Source organism: Antechinus flavipes, chromosome 2, assembly GCF_016432865.1.
Source record: "Antechinus flavipes isolate AdamAnt ecotype Samford, QLD, Australia chromosome 2, AdamAnt_v2, whole genome shotgun sequence".
NCBI classification, from domain to species: domain Eukaryota; kingdom Metazoa; phylum Chordata; class Mammalia; order Dasyuromorphia; family Dasyuridae; genus Antechinus; species Antechinus flavipes.
Window position 1 is genome coordinate 635,531,985 of NC_067399.1, and position 19,554 is coordinate 635,551,538.

A 19,554-nucleotide genomic window follows, 5' to 3' on the forward strand; every position below is an offset into this window, starting at 1 on the left:
GGCCCTGCAAATATAACGTAGAAGTCTCCTATATTTTAGTAAGACATACCTTTGGAAAAGAAAACTTTGCTGCTGAGAAACAGAAGGCAAGATCTATTTATTAAACTAAAAAAAAAATACCTAAGGTAGAGACATTACTTTGAATATATGATGAAAGAATAAAAATTTGTGGCAAGTGATAAAGACATGATTAATGTCTATAACATGGAATCTATCACACGGCGCCCATATGTGCATGTACCTGTGGCCATTATTGTGTCATTTTTCCCTTGGGTGAAGACTACAGTTCGCTGCCTTTTCAAGTTCACCTTTGGCAGGGCTTGTGCCTTCCGGGCTATCTCTTTAATTTCTTCAGTCTATTAATAGAAATGAAAAGAAAATTCTTATAATTGGTACAGTAGAATAAAATGTTATTAACAAATCAAGGATTTTGCTGCTTATAAGGAGAGTAAAATAGATTGGGCATCTATTAAGTTGATTTGCAAAGGGGGGAATATTTCATTCTTTCAAAAGTTTTTGTAATATAATGATACTATTGACTTTAATTTTGGAAATAATGTCATAATTAAATCAAATGTTCTGATACAAAGCTGAAATAACTTCAATCAAATAAAGAAATGTCTTTTCTTCAGGGCTTCTACTCTAGACAGTCCTGTCCTTTCCTCCTAATGAAGTAAATATAGCTCAGAAGCTCCAGAGCCTTTTGCCCACTCCTATCCTCACCCCTTCCCCATCCTAACGGTGTTATCCTTTTCCATTACAAAGGCTGTTGGCTTGGCAATTTCAGGGGGCAGGGAGTGGTCTTATGTTTTATCATCATTCGATATGAGGAAACTGAAGTACAAAACTAACATGTTTAGAAGTGGAAGGGACCAAAGTTAGAAGGACAATAGGAATAAAGGGGAAAAGGCATTTCAAAATAATATTTGTTTATTCACTTGAGTTTCTCATCTTCCTCTCTTAGTCCCACCACCTCATTTGAACAGCAAAAAATAAAGTATTAAAAGTAGATGACCAGGAACGAGTAAAGTAGGCAAAATGGGAAAGTTTACTTTGGGTAACAGCCTCCTAATTAGTCTTCTTGCCTCCAAGACATACTTTATACAGGGGTCACACTGACCATGCTACTCCTTTGCTCAAAAAGCTTCTGTGGCTCCCTGCTGCCACTAAGATAAAATTCACCCTCACTGGTTTGTCCTTTAAAGCCCTTCCCAATATGGCTTCGGCCTTTCTCTGTGGACATCGTGCACAGCCTCACTCTACACTCCAGGGAAATGAGCTCTTTGCTGTTACTAGTACATTATATTTAACTCACAGGCAATCTTCTATCCTTCCAATCTCTGTTCACCTGGGCATGCCAGAATCCCTAACTTCCTTCAAAGTTGGGCCCAAGCACTGCCTCTGACAAGATCTTCTCAGTCTCTAGTATCTTCTCCACCCCCACCTCGCATCTTACTTTATATTTGCTTTGGATTTTTCATTTGAAGAGGCAGTATGGCTAATGATTAGAGAACTAGCTAGAGAAGTCACTGACCATCTCAGTGCCTCAGGCAATGTTTTAAGAAGTGTGGATTGAAAAGTAGTTTTTGATCTGCCTGGAAACTTCATCACCAAGAATCCTCCAACTCTTAGGGAATCATAGGACTGGAGAATCTTTCCAATGACCTATTGTCCCCATTTTACAGATAAGGAAACTGAGGCAAACAGAAGTTAATGGATAGGCCTAAGTGTCTGAGACAGGATCGGAACTTGGGTCTTCTGGACTCCAGCTCCAGCGCCCAGCATGAAGTAGGCACTTCTTAATGTTGTGGATCATTCTTCGTGGTGAAAGAAGACCAGTGTCATCGAAGACAGAAGGAAGTCTTGGATGAAAGAGTCTAGTGAAATGGAAGCAGGCGGGAGTGCTGTGTGAGAACGCCCCATTCTGGGTGGGTCGGCGAGGGGCTGCGGGCTCGGGCCCACCCCAGCTTCACTTCCTCTCACTGTCTAGGAACAGATCTCAGCCTCTTCTAAGTTCTAACTAGGGTTGTGGAGAGCAGGTGATGGGCCAAAGTGGGATCCAGAGCTGCAGTGACAATGCGAATTCAATCTCTTCATCTTCTCAGCAGGCTGCTGACACTGCCACTTTAAGAAGGGGTTCAGGAACAAGTTTGGGGCCTCTGGATGGCCTATTTGCTCATTGTGCTCGGAGAGCCTTTTGACAAAGCCTTGGATATAGTCAGTGCACATACTGGAGAACAGGGATGAAACTGGTTTTCAAAGGTTAAGTCCCTGTGCTGAGGAATAAAGGACAAAGGGAAAAGGAGGTAATGGAGCCCTACTAATGAAATGATGAGAGAGAACATACCTGCCCAGGAGGAAGGAAGGCTTTTCCATTGAATCTCTGTAATATGAGGGATTTTCTTTGATCTGCATTTGAAATATCTGCCTGAGATAACAGGGGAAAGCTAAGGAATAGCCCTGGTCTCAGCACTGTGAAGGAGGAGAAAGTCATTTCCAGTCATTTTAACTCTTAAGGGAGCTTAGAGGGGTTCATTTCATTTGTTCAACAAATAATGATTATGCATCTAATAATAATATTTACATGGTACTTTAAGGTTTACAAAGGGGCTTTACAGATACTATCTAATTTTATCTTCACAGCAACTCTCAGAGGTAAGTGGTCCTTATATGACAGATGAGGAAACAGAGAGGTTAAGTGATTTGGCCAGAGTTACAAAGCTAGCGTCTGAAGTCCTTTTTGAACTCCATTCTTCTTGACTCTAGGCCCTGTGCTCTATTCACTGTACTCCTTAGTTGTTTGAAAATGAACAGGGCACTTAAGCCAAGTGCTGGGAGAGAAAGACTAAAATTCACTATCTATTCTCAGGAGCTTTATAATCAAATATCTGTAAAGAGCTTAAAAGTTTCCAAATCATTCCCCCCAGAACAACCTTGTGAAGTAGAAGATACAAGTCTTATTCTCACCATTGACAGATGAGGTGATATGGTCAAGAGAGTTAGAAAATGCAGTCAGGGGCAGCTAGGTGGTGCAGTGGATAAAGCACCAATCAGGAGGATCTGAGTTCAAATCTGGCCTCAGACACTTAACACTCCCTAGCTGTGTGACCTTGGGCAAGTTACTTAACCCCAATTGCCTCAGCAAAACAAAATAAAACAAAAACAAACAAACAAAAAAGGAAATGCAATCAGGTCTTGAACTTGGATCTACTGAACCCATTTCACTTGAGTTATAATAAAGGATTCTGAACAAAGCTTGGATGAAAGTACTACATGGTTAGAATGCCATTTGTGGTCATTTAATCTGCTCCCCTGACTGCAGATAAGCTACCATGCAAAGATTCACACGCAGCTTTCTGCTGTTTTATATTTAGAGACATTTAGAAACATGCTTAACATCTGTCAGTCAGTCATTCTCGGGCCTAACAATGTCAACATCGACATGTGCCTTACTTATATTCCTCACAATGAAGCTTCAGAATACTTCCTCTAGCTCCCACTGAACTGAGAATAAAAACAAAACAAAGCAATCATCACTTATGCTCATGTAAAAAGTCTTTATAAAATCAGAGAGCACTGTTAAAGGGTTTCTTTAGCCTTCTCTCCTCCAGGCCAAATCCTAGATCATTGACTATTCCTCAACTCTATTGTTTTGCAGACCTTTACCTAACTGTATAACTTTTCCTTAAGCTTTCCCAAATTTTTCCAATTCTAGGCATCTAAACTCTACAGAGAAAACGGTCTCTCACTACCTGGTGTTGAGGACTGGCCTATGGAATGTATATTATAGAAGGAATTTAGCCATCTTTGAAACCCTCTACTTTCACCTTTTTCTCTTAAGGTGAAGTACTAGTCAGCTGATTCCTGTCTAGCTTGTGACCAGATATGACTTTTAATTTTATGGTTTTATTCCTATCTAAGAAGTCATTCATTGTCTTGCTCTTATGAAGTTGGCCTCTCTCCATGGACCCAGACTTCAAGTGCCTTTGTGCACAATTCCCTAATTAGCAGGGTTCTTTGGACTGCTAGATAGTTCTCCAATTAATCGGGATCATTCTGAAGTCTAATATATTCTTTCAAGATGCTGATATGCACTTTGTTTTGTTTCACCTGCAAATTTATTGTCCTTTTCCTCTCATTATTTTGGTCACAGATAGAAAAGCTTAATGCCACTGTGCTGAAGATTAACATTGGCTAGAATGTGATTTCTTTCTTTCTTTTTTAAATTAAAGCTTTTTATTTACAAAACATATACATGGATAATTTTTTAACGTTGCAAAACCTTGTGTTCCAAATTTTTCCCTCCTTTCTCCCATCCCCTAGATGTCAGAAAATCTAATACATGTTAAATATGTTAAGATATACGTTAAATCCAATATGTGTATACATATTTATACAATTATCTTGCTGCACAAGAAAAACAGGATCAGAAAGGAAAAAAAAAAAAAAACTAAGAAAGAAAACAAAATGCGAGCAAACAACAGAAAAAGTGAAAATGCTTATGTTGTGGTCCACACTCAGTTAGTTGCCACAGTCCTGTCTCTGGATATAGATAGCTCTCTTCATCATAAGATCATTGGAACTTTGAATCATTTCATTGTTGGAAAAAGCATCAGAATTGATCATCATATAATCTTATTGCCATGTACAATGATCTCCTGGTAGAATGCTATTTCTAATGTTCCTCAAATGCTACCTCGATCATAATAATACTTAGTGTTTTCCAAGGAAATGGGAATCTACTTCAGAGAACTGATATAGATAGAAAGAGAAAAAACAAACAAACATTCTCTTCCTGTCTTCTGAATTGAATGCAATATTCTGGTCTTCCATGGGCTGTTGTTCTGTTAAGGAATATGGAGCAGAAATGGAATGAGAATGGGGTAACTGGAACTCCCAGGGAAGAAGAACTCTGTGGATTTAAATGAGTTTGGAAGAATTTACTCAATCTTTCTTTCAGCATAAAATCACTCTGTGTGGTCATTCCTTTCCTGTTCTTTGTGGGGGATCTTCTGGAGGCCATGATACTTCTCTTAGGTATACTTGAAGATTCCTTGAATTACAGCTTTTCTGGGCTCTCTCTCTGGCTTTTCTTTTCTTTTTTTTTTCTTTTTTTTGCTGAGGCAATTGGGGTTAAGTGACTTGCCTAGGGTCACAAAGCTAGGAAGTGTTAAGTGTCATAGATCACACGAACTCAGACCTTCCTGACTTCAGGGCTGGTGATCTAACCACTGCACCACCTACCTACCCTGATCTCTGACTGTACAGTCAGGTAGAATTGTGGGAAGATATCTGGTCAGAATGATTCGAGATTGTTTATGAAAATATGCTCCATGAAGCCACAAAGTATGTTACCATGGCTTTCAGAACCATTGCAACCAACCAAGTCAGACTGACTTGGCTCAAAGTAAGAGAAAACAAACTGTCTAGCAGAGAAATTCTGACCTCTCAATCATTCAGCACATGCTCTGTTTCACAGACAATGGCATATTAAGTACTTTTGTACTGGAGTTTTTGTAGGCTTTTCCCCTTCCTTCATTTTATTTAAAACAATTTTTAATAAAGATTTTAAAGACTTCTATAAATATAACATACTTTTAAACTGCCCAATTTTATTTGATGTAAGTACTAAAAACATGAATCTTTAACTATTACATCCTCAAAATAAGATGTTTTAAAAATCATTCCCATTTGAACCGAGTTTCTAGAATAATAAAAGACCTTACGAAACTTTACCTGCAAGAATTGTCATTTTAAATTCTTAGCAGGGCTGTCATTTAAATCAGGTACTAAGCAATTTCCTATCACTTCCATAAAAATGTCCTCTTTTCTGCTTTTTGCTCTGCCCAGCTCTAGATAAGAACTCCTTCTCCAGTGTTCTGCTCGCTGAATCTTTTTTTTTACTGTAAGTTACTGAATCCATTTTAAAAATTGAAGTTTTTTTTTTTTTTAAAGAAGCTTTTCCCAAATTTACAAAGATGCTAAGTAGAATGTCAGGAACAATAACATTTCCTGATGATTAAACAGTGGTGATTTTTTTTTTTTAACTTCAGTGATTCTCTCAGCAGATAGATCAGTGACAGCCAAACTCAGTAGCTTTGGGATTCAATTGAGACAATTCTAGGTGAATACAAATTATAATTGAAGAGGAGGATACAGAGATGGTGGTATTGAAAAGGATAAATGCTTTCCTTCTCTTTCTTTTTGCGCCTACAAGTTACATTATTTCATTCTACCAAAATTCAGAAGAAAAAGAAAGGAGAGTTTAGACAGAGTCCTCAGAATCCCAAAAGGCTTTAGATCCGTGATACAGTCATAGGTTTAAGACTCTTTGTTTTAAAAGGCATTTACTTGTTTGTTTTTCAGCAATACCAAGCCCTTAAGCTAATGCTTCCATGTTATTGCTTGCTGGACATGGCCTTATGAAATCAAGGAATGCAGTTAAAATGAATGTTGTTGTTAATGAAATGGCTAATTGAGGTAATTCTGCTTGTGGCCCATATTTACACAACTCAGCTTTTTGCAAACCCAGGAAGGGAAATAGAAGACTGCCACTGATGATGCTGTAAATTTGTCAATCTTACACATCACTGTCAACACAATTGACAGGTCAGTTTTTGCCCCTTAAGAGCTAATCAAGTAAAGAATTGTAATCACTGTGCACTTTGCTAGATACTGTAATCAAATATGGCAGAAGTAAGGTGACCAGAGGAAGCCACATTGGCATCTCTAAGTACTAATGGAAAAGCTAATGTGATGGTGGTTAGCAGACAACAGCAAGAACAGTGTGTCACTAAAGCTGAATTTAAACCAGGCACATCCAGAATTGGAGCTCAAGAGGGCAATAAAAATATAAAATGGGCAAGCTTAATAAACTATTTCCTCTTTTTTATTGTCTAGCTACTTTGAGATCACACTCATTTACTATGCTACACATTATATTTCTAAGCATCTATAAAAGGTGTTTTATTTGATAGAACAAATCCAACATACATTTTAAAAAACACAAAATATAACAGAAAAGGAGTCCAATAGAAACTAGAGATCTACATTCCACAAGCTTTGAGCTATTAAAGATTTCTGATGTATGCAGCAACCTAGGACATCTATTTTTAATATGACAATTTTTCATCATCATCACCATCATCTCAACTTTTAAAAAATGTATCAGGATTATTTGTATTCTTATGATCTAAACATTTATCTACTCAGATGAACATTCCCCGGCTTCATTAATCTTGCAGGTCTCTTAGTGGCTTGAGAAATTACAAAGTGAAACAAAAATATGAAGAAAAATGAGAGAATGCTCATCCCCATCAAGGAGAATAGCCTGAAACAAAAATGCAGACACCTACTCAATGAGCACCAGAGTTCTCACAAGCAGCTTCCTGGCTCCAGGATGTAGAAATGATTTGGAAGCAGAATTCCTCTGGGTGTTCTCCAGGGTGCTAATGTGTGACCTTTTGAATCTAAGTGACTACTCACACTCCAAGCCTCATCATCCTCATCTGTGAAGGGCCCCCGGGTTGGCTTGTCAAGTGTGGAGACACAGGTGAAATGCATGCTTCCTTAGAGCACAGTTTCCAATAATGAAAAGAATTAGCCATTTTTTCCTTTTCATATCAAATCACCACAAATTCACCCACCACCTTGTCCTGAGAAGTTCAAATTGGGCTATGCTCCTATCACTGCATCACTCTCCGCTGGCCTCTTTGGGTGGTGGGGATATTAGGGGAGGGTCTGTGTATGCTTCTGCCTCTCCCCCCACAACTAAGATTTAAACAAGTTCTTTATTATTTAACATTTGGGCTGAATGGCATACTAAGGGATTGTACAGAACACAGAATTACACATAGACCTGCCCACTCAATCTGACAGTCGAATGGATTTCCTCCCCCTCAGTTAACCTGGCTTCAAATTAGGAGCTGTGTTTTCCAACATCATATTGCGAGGCTATATTCCGTAGCTAATCATTTGGCAATGACTGCAATCTGATTGGAGTCAATAACGACCCCACAGAGCCTCTTGAAGGAAAATCTCGTCAAGATTAAAAACTCACAGGCAAGTGGAACTGGGGCTCCTACCTCACTCCCAAGCACCAGTGTTTATTTCAGTTAATCTATGATTGGGGTGGTGGCAGTAATCCTATTTCTGCATATTCTACATTATGTAACCCCTATCCTTCCCCCAAACAGCCAGTTTATGTAAGTGGGGGTTTAAATTAATCAGTTCCTAACAACTTTTAAACACAACCTTTCTGAAATTAATTTGCATAATGATAATGCGTATGTGGCAGGGTTGAAGTTATTTAAACAGCGTCCTCTTCCCCGCTTTAGTCTTGCCCTGCCACCGCTGCAGCCGAGGATCTTCATGGAGTGTAATGCAGCTAATGAGGTAGCTTTTTAACTGAGCCAACTGACAGGCCCCATATCTGCAGAGGCAGCTTGAAATCGTGCCCAACCTCTTGGCTTCCCAAGAGGCTTTTCAAAATTCAATAAATAACATCTGTAGGCGATGTTGGGTGCAGACCTAGCAGAGTGCGTCATAACACTGTGCTGGCAGAACAAAGAAACCATGACGACTGCCAGGTTTCCATGGCAACGGCGGTGCAGCTCGGGGAGTATAATAGCACATCAATCACTGTCCAAAAGAACTTCATTATCAGCAAGAAAAAACCTTTAGGATCTGTTTAGTGTGCAATTGTGGGTTAACTCACCTCGAAGCCTTGCTCTCTAGCAAAAGTGGCGGCTTCCTGAAATAAAAAAAAGGAACAGTTAATTATAAAGTGCTAGATAATGAAGAAATAACCCATGCTGAAGCGCGTCCAAGCCATTTTCCTTTGACACAATTATCTCCATGTACCCAGAGAGTGCCATTTTGATGCTGGTATTGAAAAGATTCCCTCTCTTCCCACCCTCCTCCCTGCCCCAAGGCAACATAAGCGCCATGGACTTCACAAGTTCAAATGAAGAAGATGCGGGACGTGTTTTCACGTGGACCCCACACTCAGTGCAGGTGATCTGACCTCCGTCAGGGAAGACAGCCACTTCATACTGAGAACCAGATTGACAGCTATACCTTTAATCACAAACAACACCATCACAATCTTACTAGGTGACCTCTGATTTCCCAAGTAAAATATAACCTTAGGTCTCATGGGTTTAAAAAATATATTAATGCTAATGGTACAATTCAAGGGACATTATTAAAAGTAATGCTTTAATGCAGGTGAAAGCAATATAACAAATAGCAGAAATACTACCAAGCAGTCAACCCCCTTTTCTTTTTATTACTGATCAAACCTGTTTGTTTCATGCTCATATTTTAAAATCCAAGGCTGATAAAAAATGGTGGCAATTTCACTTCCCAATCTGCCTCTCTCTTTAATATGAAAAAATATTGCAGACAACTGTCAAGAGCCTTTACATCTTAACTTACATTCCTCCAAATTATTTCTGCCAAGAGATATTAATAGAAGGATGGGCTTTGAGCCTAACAGGGTAGTGAGCAGATCCAACGCGACTGAAATAACTGCTTCCCCAAGCCATGTAAGGGAGAAAGAAGAGCCTGGATGTAGACCACCACTTTCAGTACTACCTATGTGCTAGATAACACATAGCCAAACCTCAAGTGGGAGGGAATGTATGCATGCGCCCCTTCCCCCAGCAGAACCATACAGCCTGGATCTGGAGGGCCATTTTGAGAATTCAGAAAGGGCAAAATGGATGATTATAGCTGGACTCGCAAGTTAATAAAAAGTGATACGCTGAAAAGCACAACTCATCAGGCTGCTTGCTAGGGAAACATGAGGTTGACCAGGTTAGCCCTAAGCTGATGTTGACTGCCTCCCCTCACCCCATCCAAAAAAAAAATGAATCATGGCCTTGACAAGTGGGTCCAGGCAAGGTTGGCCACTTGGACAATATATTTACAAAAGCATTCCTTCTTGTACATCACACAGTCAATGACACTCACTGGCCTAGCTGTCAAGGAAGAGGGTAAGGATCAAGCTCTCTCAATGCCATGTTTTCCCAAGCTGCCATGTGATTAGCTAAGCTCATTCTCATATAAAAAGACAACTTGAAAGGCCCCATTAGAACTATTTATTTACATAGAACTTCATTATGGGCATGGAAGACTTCCAGAGACGAGACACAGGGGTAAGAGGGGGAATTAGGAGAGTTAGGAGGGCGATAAAACTGTAGTAAAACATAAAATCAAATCAACAAGAAAGGATCACACAAAATTACACAAGGGTCACACAAAATCAGATGAGCCGAGACCATTTGAACCATAGTATCACCCTTTTCTATTACAAGTCAATTACAAGTATTTGCAACTTGTTTAGCTATTGCTAAGCTAGAATAACAGCAACAGCAAAGGATTCTAAGGAAGAGTGATTCAAATATATTTCTCACTGGGGAAGGGAAATATTTTAAAAAGGCTATTCAATTTTCTCTTTCAGAGACCCCTAAAATGGCAAGGACTATGGACCTGACATCAGAATGGCTAAGCACTAGTTCTGTGCCTTCAAAAGGATCTTTGGATTTCCTCTTACCTTCCTCTGATCATCACTCTGTTAGAGAAGGCAGCTGGCTCCTCTCTCAGTAGACTTTTCCATAGCTAACTCTTATTTGAAGGGAAGTAACAACATTTATTTTTTCCCCTTTCAATCAAATTCAACAACTCTGGGACAGTTTAGCACAATGAGGATTTTAAGCAGAATTCTAATCTTTGGGCACTGAAGGCCAAAGAATACCGGAGGGGATGGGAGGGTGTGTGATTCTGGGTAAAGAAGTGAGAGAGGTTCCCAATATTTGCAGCACATCCTAAAGAATTAGTCAGATCATAATAAAGAGGGCTTTCCAGTGTCTTTTCATAGTAAAAGTGAGAAAAGGAGACAAGCGGTCCCCATCTGTGCTGCCCGGGGCACCACAGACTGAGTTTCCCATATCTAATAAAGCAATCAGGGTGAAACCCAACCTTAGAGTGGCCGTGACATGTGGAGAATAGTTGAGGTTAGGAGAGGGAAACAGGGCGGCTCCTAATGGAGGTGATTATCCATGTGATAATCATTATATTTACAGGGTTTCCATTTTGGATCTGACATTAAAAAAAAAAATCACAAAGAAGGAGGGATTAAGGAAATAAACAAGCTCCCCAGAAGCTTTGGCACTCCCCTGGGAGAGCAGCAGCTCCATCCATGCATGACATATGACAGCAGCTAAGCTGAGCAGGCCAGGAAAAGAGAATTTCAGAGAGGGATGGATTTCACATTCATCCCCTTTCCATTTTGAAAACTTTCCTTATGATTTCATCGCTCTCTGTCAGGCAGGTCACATTTTCGGAATCAGCTCCCATTGTCATTTAGGCTGCAATAGTAACATGTGAGGTATCAAAGAGCACTATCCCCATACTAGTCTTTCACAACAACAGACATTTTTTCCTTTCTGGAATTGACTGTTGTGAATAAAATGACATATAATTAATGCCTCAGACCTTCATCTATATCATATATTTAGGACTTATACATCACAATAGGTTTGCTGAATCTGAGATCAGGCTGAAAAAACCAATGGGGAGCCAACAACAAAGCATGGGCTCCCAACATCCTAACTGAGGTAGTTGTTGGGTTTGTTTTCTTAAAGGGGATGTCTGAAAATTAAGAGTAAATGAAAATTGTGTGTGCACAATTATATAGAAAGCTATTTGAAAGGTATTAATATACCACTATTAAATGAAACACTTCCTTTTAAAGAATTACACTACAGTTTGCAGGGAAAAGAAGATAGTTTCATTACACACACACACACACACACACACACGGATGTGTATACACATATACAAATATGTAAATATATTTGTAAAAACATCTTTCATTAGTATAAAATAGAACAAAACAAAAGCTCTCTACTTTTATGTGCATTTCAGGTAATACTCTTAACACTTGTTTCTAAAAACAGTGCTCCCTCTGATGTAGAAAGGGCTCACATAAAAATTTCAATTTTTTAGCTCTGGACTATGGATGAGTCTCTATGCAAATGGTCACTTTTTTTTTTTTTTTTAATTAGGTAACAGTAGAGATGAGGCATAGAATAGTGGATAGAAAACTAGACTGTCTAGAGAAGCCCTGGGTTCGAGGGCAGCCTCTGGCCCCTGAGGCCTGTGTGAACTCCTGCCACAGTCAAGGACTCTACATTGCAGACAAGGTGCTGATGATAGGCTTTGACAGAGAAAGCTCCTCCTCCTAGTGAAAGCAATTCAAACCCCTTCAAAGAATAATGGTCTGCAGTCTGACAGGGACCAGCACGTGGCCATGCCAGCCTGGCAGTGTGGGTTAAGAGCAGGGAATACAAGCTGCCACAAAAGCATTCCTTCTTTGGGGGAATCAGGCTGGGACTACAATGACCTAACTTCCTGAATTTTAGCTTCTAGGGTCACAGACTTAGAACTGAAAGGAATCTTAAAGGTCATTAAGTCCAAGTGAGCAAATTGACGGAGAGAGAGCCATCCTGTGAATAGGAGACTGAGAAGGGACTCTCTCGACACTGTGCCACCTAGCTGCAATTCACCAATTTCAATGAGGACTGCAGGACATAATGAAAATAAAGAAGAGAGGATCTCGGTTCTAAAACAGCTTACAAGAAAGTAAATTAAGGGGACAAGACTTGGAAAAAATTCCAGACTCTTAGAATATGATTCATCTGATGTTTTTCTTAGAAATATTTCTCTAGAAAATTCAGATCGCCTTAGTGGGAGCAAAGATTTAAATTTCCCAGAAAACACCAAGGAACATATATACATATTAACAGTGAGTGTAGGGACTGCATAAAACTCAAACTAAGACAAGCTGCCAGCAGCTGCTACAACTTCAATGTATATATACTATGCTCCAAATGCCCAAGTTCAGGGATGAAGAGAATGAACAGTCTTGAATGCCAAAAGATACTTGCCAGGTGGGTTCAAAACTTTGAATAAATAACTTCCTAGGTATTAAGAATATATATTCTTATTCTCTGAGAACAACGAGGAGATTGAGTTTAACCTTCAGGACAGTAAGTACTGTTCATTTCCTGAAAGGAGGAAAATAATGATGATATCTATTACTACTACTATTATCCATCACTACCACCACCACCACAACTACATGAGTTACACATTTTAAATCTCACAACTAAAGACAAGACTATGTGAAACTATCATATATTATACTTTGGGGAATAATATGGCTCTACTACTACTGCTAATTTATGGAGGAGATCCTGGAATAGATGAATGATCATCAGAGATTTCCTAGGTTTTCAACTCCAAAAATGTATCTCCCTTTCACTTGACCCCCAGGTTTTCAATAGGTGTTGGATATATTTTCTACCAAATCAGTTCTTTTTGTCCTTGGACTTTGTTTCTGTATTCAAGTCAGAAAATAAATCTAAGATCCTAGGTATTGGGAATGATTCCAAAACTATTCCTCGAAGACCTGACTCAGAAATTAAGCCTTTTTTTCTCCTTTTCAGAATTTTTTCATGCTTCCCATTACATAGTAAACAGAGAATATTATTTCTCAGAGACTGCAGCCAAGGTCAATCTAATCTGAGTAATCAGTCTCCTTTGTCTCTCTAAGCTTGCTGCACCTGTGTTTCATACCTTCTATGAACAAAATTATGGATTTGAGGACCTTATTTGTAAAGTCCCTCTGACAGGCCATATTTTTGTTTGCAAAAACAAAGAGATGATGTCAGTAAAGTCATTCCATTTTTATTATGTCAAAAACAATGTGAAAGCAAGGTTTCATATAGATAATCCTTACTTTAGACTATCAACTCTAAGGGTAACTTAAGAGTTGACTGTTTTTCCTATATTTGTGCTTTTGGATTGTTTGATTGATTGATGATTAACAATCATCTCTTCCACAGAAATTTTATTCATTAGGATATATTTCCCCTTGGAGCTAAGCCTTTTTAGTTTTATTTGGCTACAAATTCAGGTTTGAAGTACAACATACTGTGGCTCTTAATCTCAAACAAAAGTGATTTGTGGTTTCAACTGGAAACCTCCAGAAAAGAGAACTCACTGGCTCCAAGTCTAATGTCATTATAAAAAAGTTAAGCAACACTTGCAGCAATGATATACCTCTAGGATATTTTTAAATTTTATGTTAAAGAGAACTATCTTATTATTACTTTCTCCATATCAAATTATCTCCATGCATTGATTTATACATCATAACAAAAAATATGTTGCCTACACCTTAACATATTTTCTCATTCTGGACTTTACAGTTGGGATGAACTTTTGCTCTGCAAAATGCCACTTAATTTATGCACTTTCTAGTGGGAAGGCATCAATGACATTTCTTTTATTTTTCTAAGGAGAAAATTTAATTTAAAAGTCAGATAAAATAAACAAAGACCAGAGCAAACTCATGAAGAAAAAAAGAATTCAGAAAATTCTTTAACAATTTCAGGTACCAAAAAAAAGTTTGTACTACATTTTTCAATGTTTGTAATCAAGAGCTTTCTGGAGGTTTTTATCTCGCACTCTGACATTTACTATCACATTTCTTGTCTAAGCGATGCCAAAGAAAAATATTATTTAACATTTATTGAGTGCCAAAACTGTTCAGTGATGTATAGCTATAAAGACAGCGGTGTAAATAAAGTAAGCTTGCAGTAAAAAGTATAAAGATAGACAAGACTCAAAGCCAAAAAGTGAGGTTAGGTCTTGTAGAATACTTAATTTTTAATCCCCCCCCCTTTTTTTTTTTTTTTTTTTAATTTTTCACATTTGATGAAGCGGAAGAGGAATGAGTTGTTAGAGAAAATACATTATCAAAATTAATAAACTATAGACTACAGACTAAAAGACAATACTGATTTTAAGCATATTCAATCTAACTTCTCTGGGAAACACAGAAGTGATTTAGTATATAAAGAAGGAGATACTGGGAATTTTGTCTTTGGATTTCAGTTGCAAAGAAAGGAAGAGATCTCTCTGGATCTGTTTTTTGTTTTTTTGGTCAAATTTGCAAACTTGTTAACTCAGGGAAAAAACAGATACAGGGACGAATGTTGTCACTTGAAGGACATTGAATTTCTAGAGTTGATCATTTATGTAACCAGAAAGTTACAATTATTATCACTCAGAAAGTAGTACAGAAAGGGAACAAACAGAACTTGCTTCCCATGGGTCACATTAAAAATAAGACTTTTAAAATCTGCTAAAAAAACAGCAATATAAATCAAGTCCACATAATTCTATTACTTGTAATAAGTCTGAAACCATCACATCCAGTATCAAAAATCTATTAACTTGGTTTTTAAGAAATTCAAGTTGATTAGATGTCTGGCACAGCTTGAAGCATACCCCATCTATTTTTAGAGACTCTCTGAATCAAGGCTATTGACTTGGACCTTAAATTTTCTCCATCTTTAGTTACAAGAATGAAATCATTATCAACTATGGTCCTTGATTAGAGCCCACTCAATTGTGACCTATTTTGTTTCTAAATATCCTTAAGAAAACCAGCACAGTGCAGTAGAAATGGATCTAGAGGCACCTAGGATCTTCATTAATTCAATGATAAAGAGGAGAATTCTGAAAGAGAATGATGTGGTTGCTTATAGAAATTGTAACAAAACTAAGATTTTTTAAAGGGTAGTTGATCATCACTATTTTTTGGTATGGTTCTAGAAATGCTAGCTATTGCAATGATGAGACATAATACATATTATGTTTATATATCACACATATATGTAAACTTTTTATTTAGCAACAAAATCCAGCAAAAAAAAAAAAAAATAAACAAAGAAATTCCACTAAAAATGCCTAGAAGACAGAAAATATCTGTGAGGTCGCTTACCAACATACACATAGGAATAATTCTCTAGACAACAAACATTTTCTGCAGAAAAAAAAGGCTTAAATAATTAGAAAGATATTAATTGCTCATGGTTAGGCTGTGCTAATATAATAAAAATGACAATACATCTAAACTAATTTATAGATTTAATGTAATACAATTAAATTACCAAAGTCTTACTTATACAATTAAATGAAATAATAAAGTCATCTGGAAGAACAGAAGATCAATCACAAGGGAAATATAAAAAAGAAGTGAGAAGGAAAGGAGGGGGTGTCAAGCAATCCCATATCTTAAATTATATAACCAAAACATAATGATAAAAAAACTATTTGATTCTGGCTTAAAAAAACTGAAAAACTGATGAATAGAACAGAAAAAAAAAAAAAGAATTCAAATATATTACCAAAATATATGATAAAGCCAGCCACTAACTATTGAGACTAATTATCACACAAAAACTGCTGAAGAAAAATGGAAAACAATCAGTAAGGAATTAGGTTTAACCCAACATCTTAACAAAACATACTACAATAAAATCCAAATGGATATAATCACGTAAGTGTAAAAGATCTTATCATAAATAGATTAGAGAGAGGGAAACAGAAAGAAATACTATTTACATCTATGAATATGGAAGACTTATTGGTCAAAGAAAGAATAGAAAGAATTATAGGATAGAAAATAGACAATTTGTATTATATAAAACTGGAAAGTTTTTATACAAACAAAATCAATGCAATTAAAAATTAGAAGAAAACCAGATGAGGAAAAATCTTTGCAGCAAATTTTTTTTCAAAGCAATATTTGATATTAAAGGGAAGTGACACATATACATACATGAACAAGAGCCATTTCCCAATAGAGATATGGTTAAGAAAAAATTTCAAATAAAGGAAGAGGAAGTTTTCAAATATCGAGCTATGAAAGAGCCATATGAAAAAAAATTCCAAATAGGAATAAGAAGAATATAAATTTAAACAATTCTGAGGGTCTACATAATACCATGAAATTAGCAAGGACGAGAAAAACAGATAATGACAATTGTTGGCGGAGTTATGGAAGGATAGGCACACTTGATGTACTGTTTGTTAAATTAGGAATCAGTTAAACTATATTGGAAAACAATTTCAAATGCCTTTTGACCCAGTGATACCACTAATCAGCATATACTCAATGGAATTAAAAAATAGAGAGGCTGGATTTCTAGATATGAAAATACATAGTGTTTTTGTTGTTGTTGTTTTGTTTTGTTGTTGTTGTTGTTATAACAAAGGACTGGAAACAAGGTAGATACCCATTCACTGGAGGAAGGCAGGATGAAAAAACACAGTAATATGACTTATAGAATATCACAGAGTATCACAGTGCCATGAGAAACGACAAAAGGACAACTTTATGAGAATCCTGGTCAGATGTAAGAGGACCACAGGATTATAGACTTGAAGGTGGAACTAACCTTAGAGGCAAATGAGTCCAAGCTTCTTGTTTAACAGATTAGGAGAGCCAGACCAAGAAGAGTGAAATGTTCTTGTCAGGTTCATGCAGTTGATATTTAATATAACATTTGAATCTTGGGCTTCCTAAGTGCAAGGGCATTATACCATGTTCCTTTTTAGTATGAACTGTGAACACTGTGAGCACAGTGAAATGAGTAGAACCAGAAAAAAAATGATAACTACAATATTAAGAATTCTGATAAATGAAATTACAAAGTAGTACTCAAATGATGAAGGATAAAGTATATTCTTCACCTATTGGAAGAGGGGGAACTTAAAATGTTAGAGGACAAGGACAGAATATGGAGAAGAATAGGGAGATAGTGACAGTGAAAAAAATAGGAAAAGAAAAAAAAAAGGAAGAATGTTAAAGAAGCATATATCTAGCACTCATTTCTTAGCCAATATCAGATTGTTTTAATGATTATCATTTTGTAATAGAGGTTTGAAATTTGGTACTAGTAGGCCATTTCCCATTAATTTCCTTTTATTCTTGACCTTTCTTTTTCCAGATGAATTGTTATTATTTTTTCTAGTTCTATAAAGTATCTTTTGATAGTTTGATTGGTATGACAATGAAGAATTAATTTAGGTAGAATTGTCATTTTTTTAAAAAAATAAACTACGTCTATCCATGAATACTTAACATTTTGTTAAATATATCTTTATTTGTATGAAAAGTGTATTGTAATAGTGTTCATTTAGTTCCTGGGTTTGTCTTGGCAAACAGACTTTCAAATATTTTATATCATGTGCAGTGATTTTTAATATAATTTCTATCTCTTGCTGTTAGACTTTGATGATATGTAGAAGTGATGATGATTCGTATGAGTTTATTTGATATCCTGTAACTATGCTAAAGTTGTTAATAGTTTCAACTGGTTTTTTATTTGATTCTCTAACTATACCATCATATTGTTTGTAAAGAGCAATAGTTTTGTTTTCTCTTTGCCTATTTAATTTTTGTTTTGTTTTATTGCTACAGCTAGTATTTCTAGTAAAATATTTATTAATAGGGGTGATAATGAACATCTTTGCTTCCAATCTTACTGGGAAGGCCTCTAGCTTGCTCCTCTTACAAATAATCCTTGCTGATGGTCTTAAGATAGATATTACTTATCATTTTAAGGAAAGCTCCATTTACTCCTATGCTTTCTAGTGTTTTTTTTTTTCCCTTAATAGGAATGACTTGTATCCTGTCAAAAGCCTTTTCAGCATCTATTGAGAAAATGTGATTTTTTTTTTATTGATATGGTCAATTATGCTGATAGTTTTCCTAATATTGAAGCAGTCCTGTATTCCTGATATAAATTCCACTTGGTTTTTGTGTATGATCTTTGCAATGTGTTGCTGTAATCTCTTTGTATCCCTACTTAAAGCACTTGTAGCCATAAATCATTTGACAGGTTAAAATGATGAGCTGAAAGCATTTAGATGCATTTAATAAAAAGAAGTGTGAAGTCAAAATTCACAAACAGGATAGGGAGGTGTGGTGAGACAATAAATAGTTCTCATAAAAAGGATCTTGAGAGTTTAATATTGGTTATATAATTTAGTGTCCAAGTTGTTTTGCACATTTCTGCAGTAATGAGTTGAAGTTCAAACAACACAAGATAGGGAGAGCATGCTGACAAAGTGAATGTGCATAAGAGAACAACCAGGAGAACAGAGGACTAAAGACTCTATCATAATGGCACTGGCTGAAAGAAAAGATCTTCTATTTGAAAAGAGAGTACTTGGAGGTGCAAAATAGTTATCTTCCAAAATTGAAGAGTTATTATCATTTTATGAAGAAAGATCTGACTTGTTCCTAAGAAAAAAGTAGAGCAAGAGAAGGAAATGACAAAAAAGTCAATTTAGGACTGATGAGAATAATCTTTCTAACAAGAGTTATCTGAAAACAAGAATGAGCTGCCTCAGTAGGTGCTGAGCTTCCACTCATTAGAAGTGCTTCGCTCAGGTTTGCTGAAGATTTTTAGGGTAGTTGTTCAATCAGGTGTTGGATGTCCAAGGCTCCTTCTGACTTTGATTCTTTGAAGTCCTACCTCCAATATTTACAAGCTGTCCCAAACTCTCCAAGCTTTCCTCAACATAAAATGGGGATATGAATACTTGAGCTCTTTGCCTAACATTTGAGTTATATATTGAATTAAATCCCATAGATCTTGACTATGAGCTTATCTGCCACATGCAGTG

General features: G+C 36.8%; 1 protein-coding gene across 4 annotated transcripts in view; it reads right to left on the reverse strand.

Annotated features, from left to right (window-relative positions):
* ADK (adenosine kinase) overlaps positions 1-19,554 on the reverse strand; it is a 692,586-nt gene that overhangs the window by 125,746 nt on the left and 547,286 nt on the right. For all 4 annotated transcript variants that reach the window (XM_051982068.1, XM_051982067.1, XM_051982064.1 and 1 more), the window contains exons 8-9: positions 8,717-8,752; positions 242-356 (exon numbers count right to left, since the gene is read on the reverse strand). In XM_051982068.1, the coding sequence (XP_051838028.1) occupies positions 242-356; positions 8,717-8,752 (151 nt within the window). The remainder of the gene's footprint in view (positions 1-241; positions 357-8,716; positions 8,753-19,554) is intronic.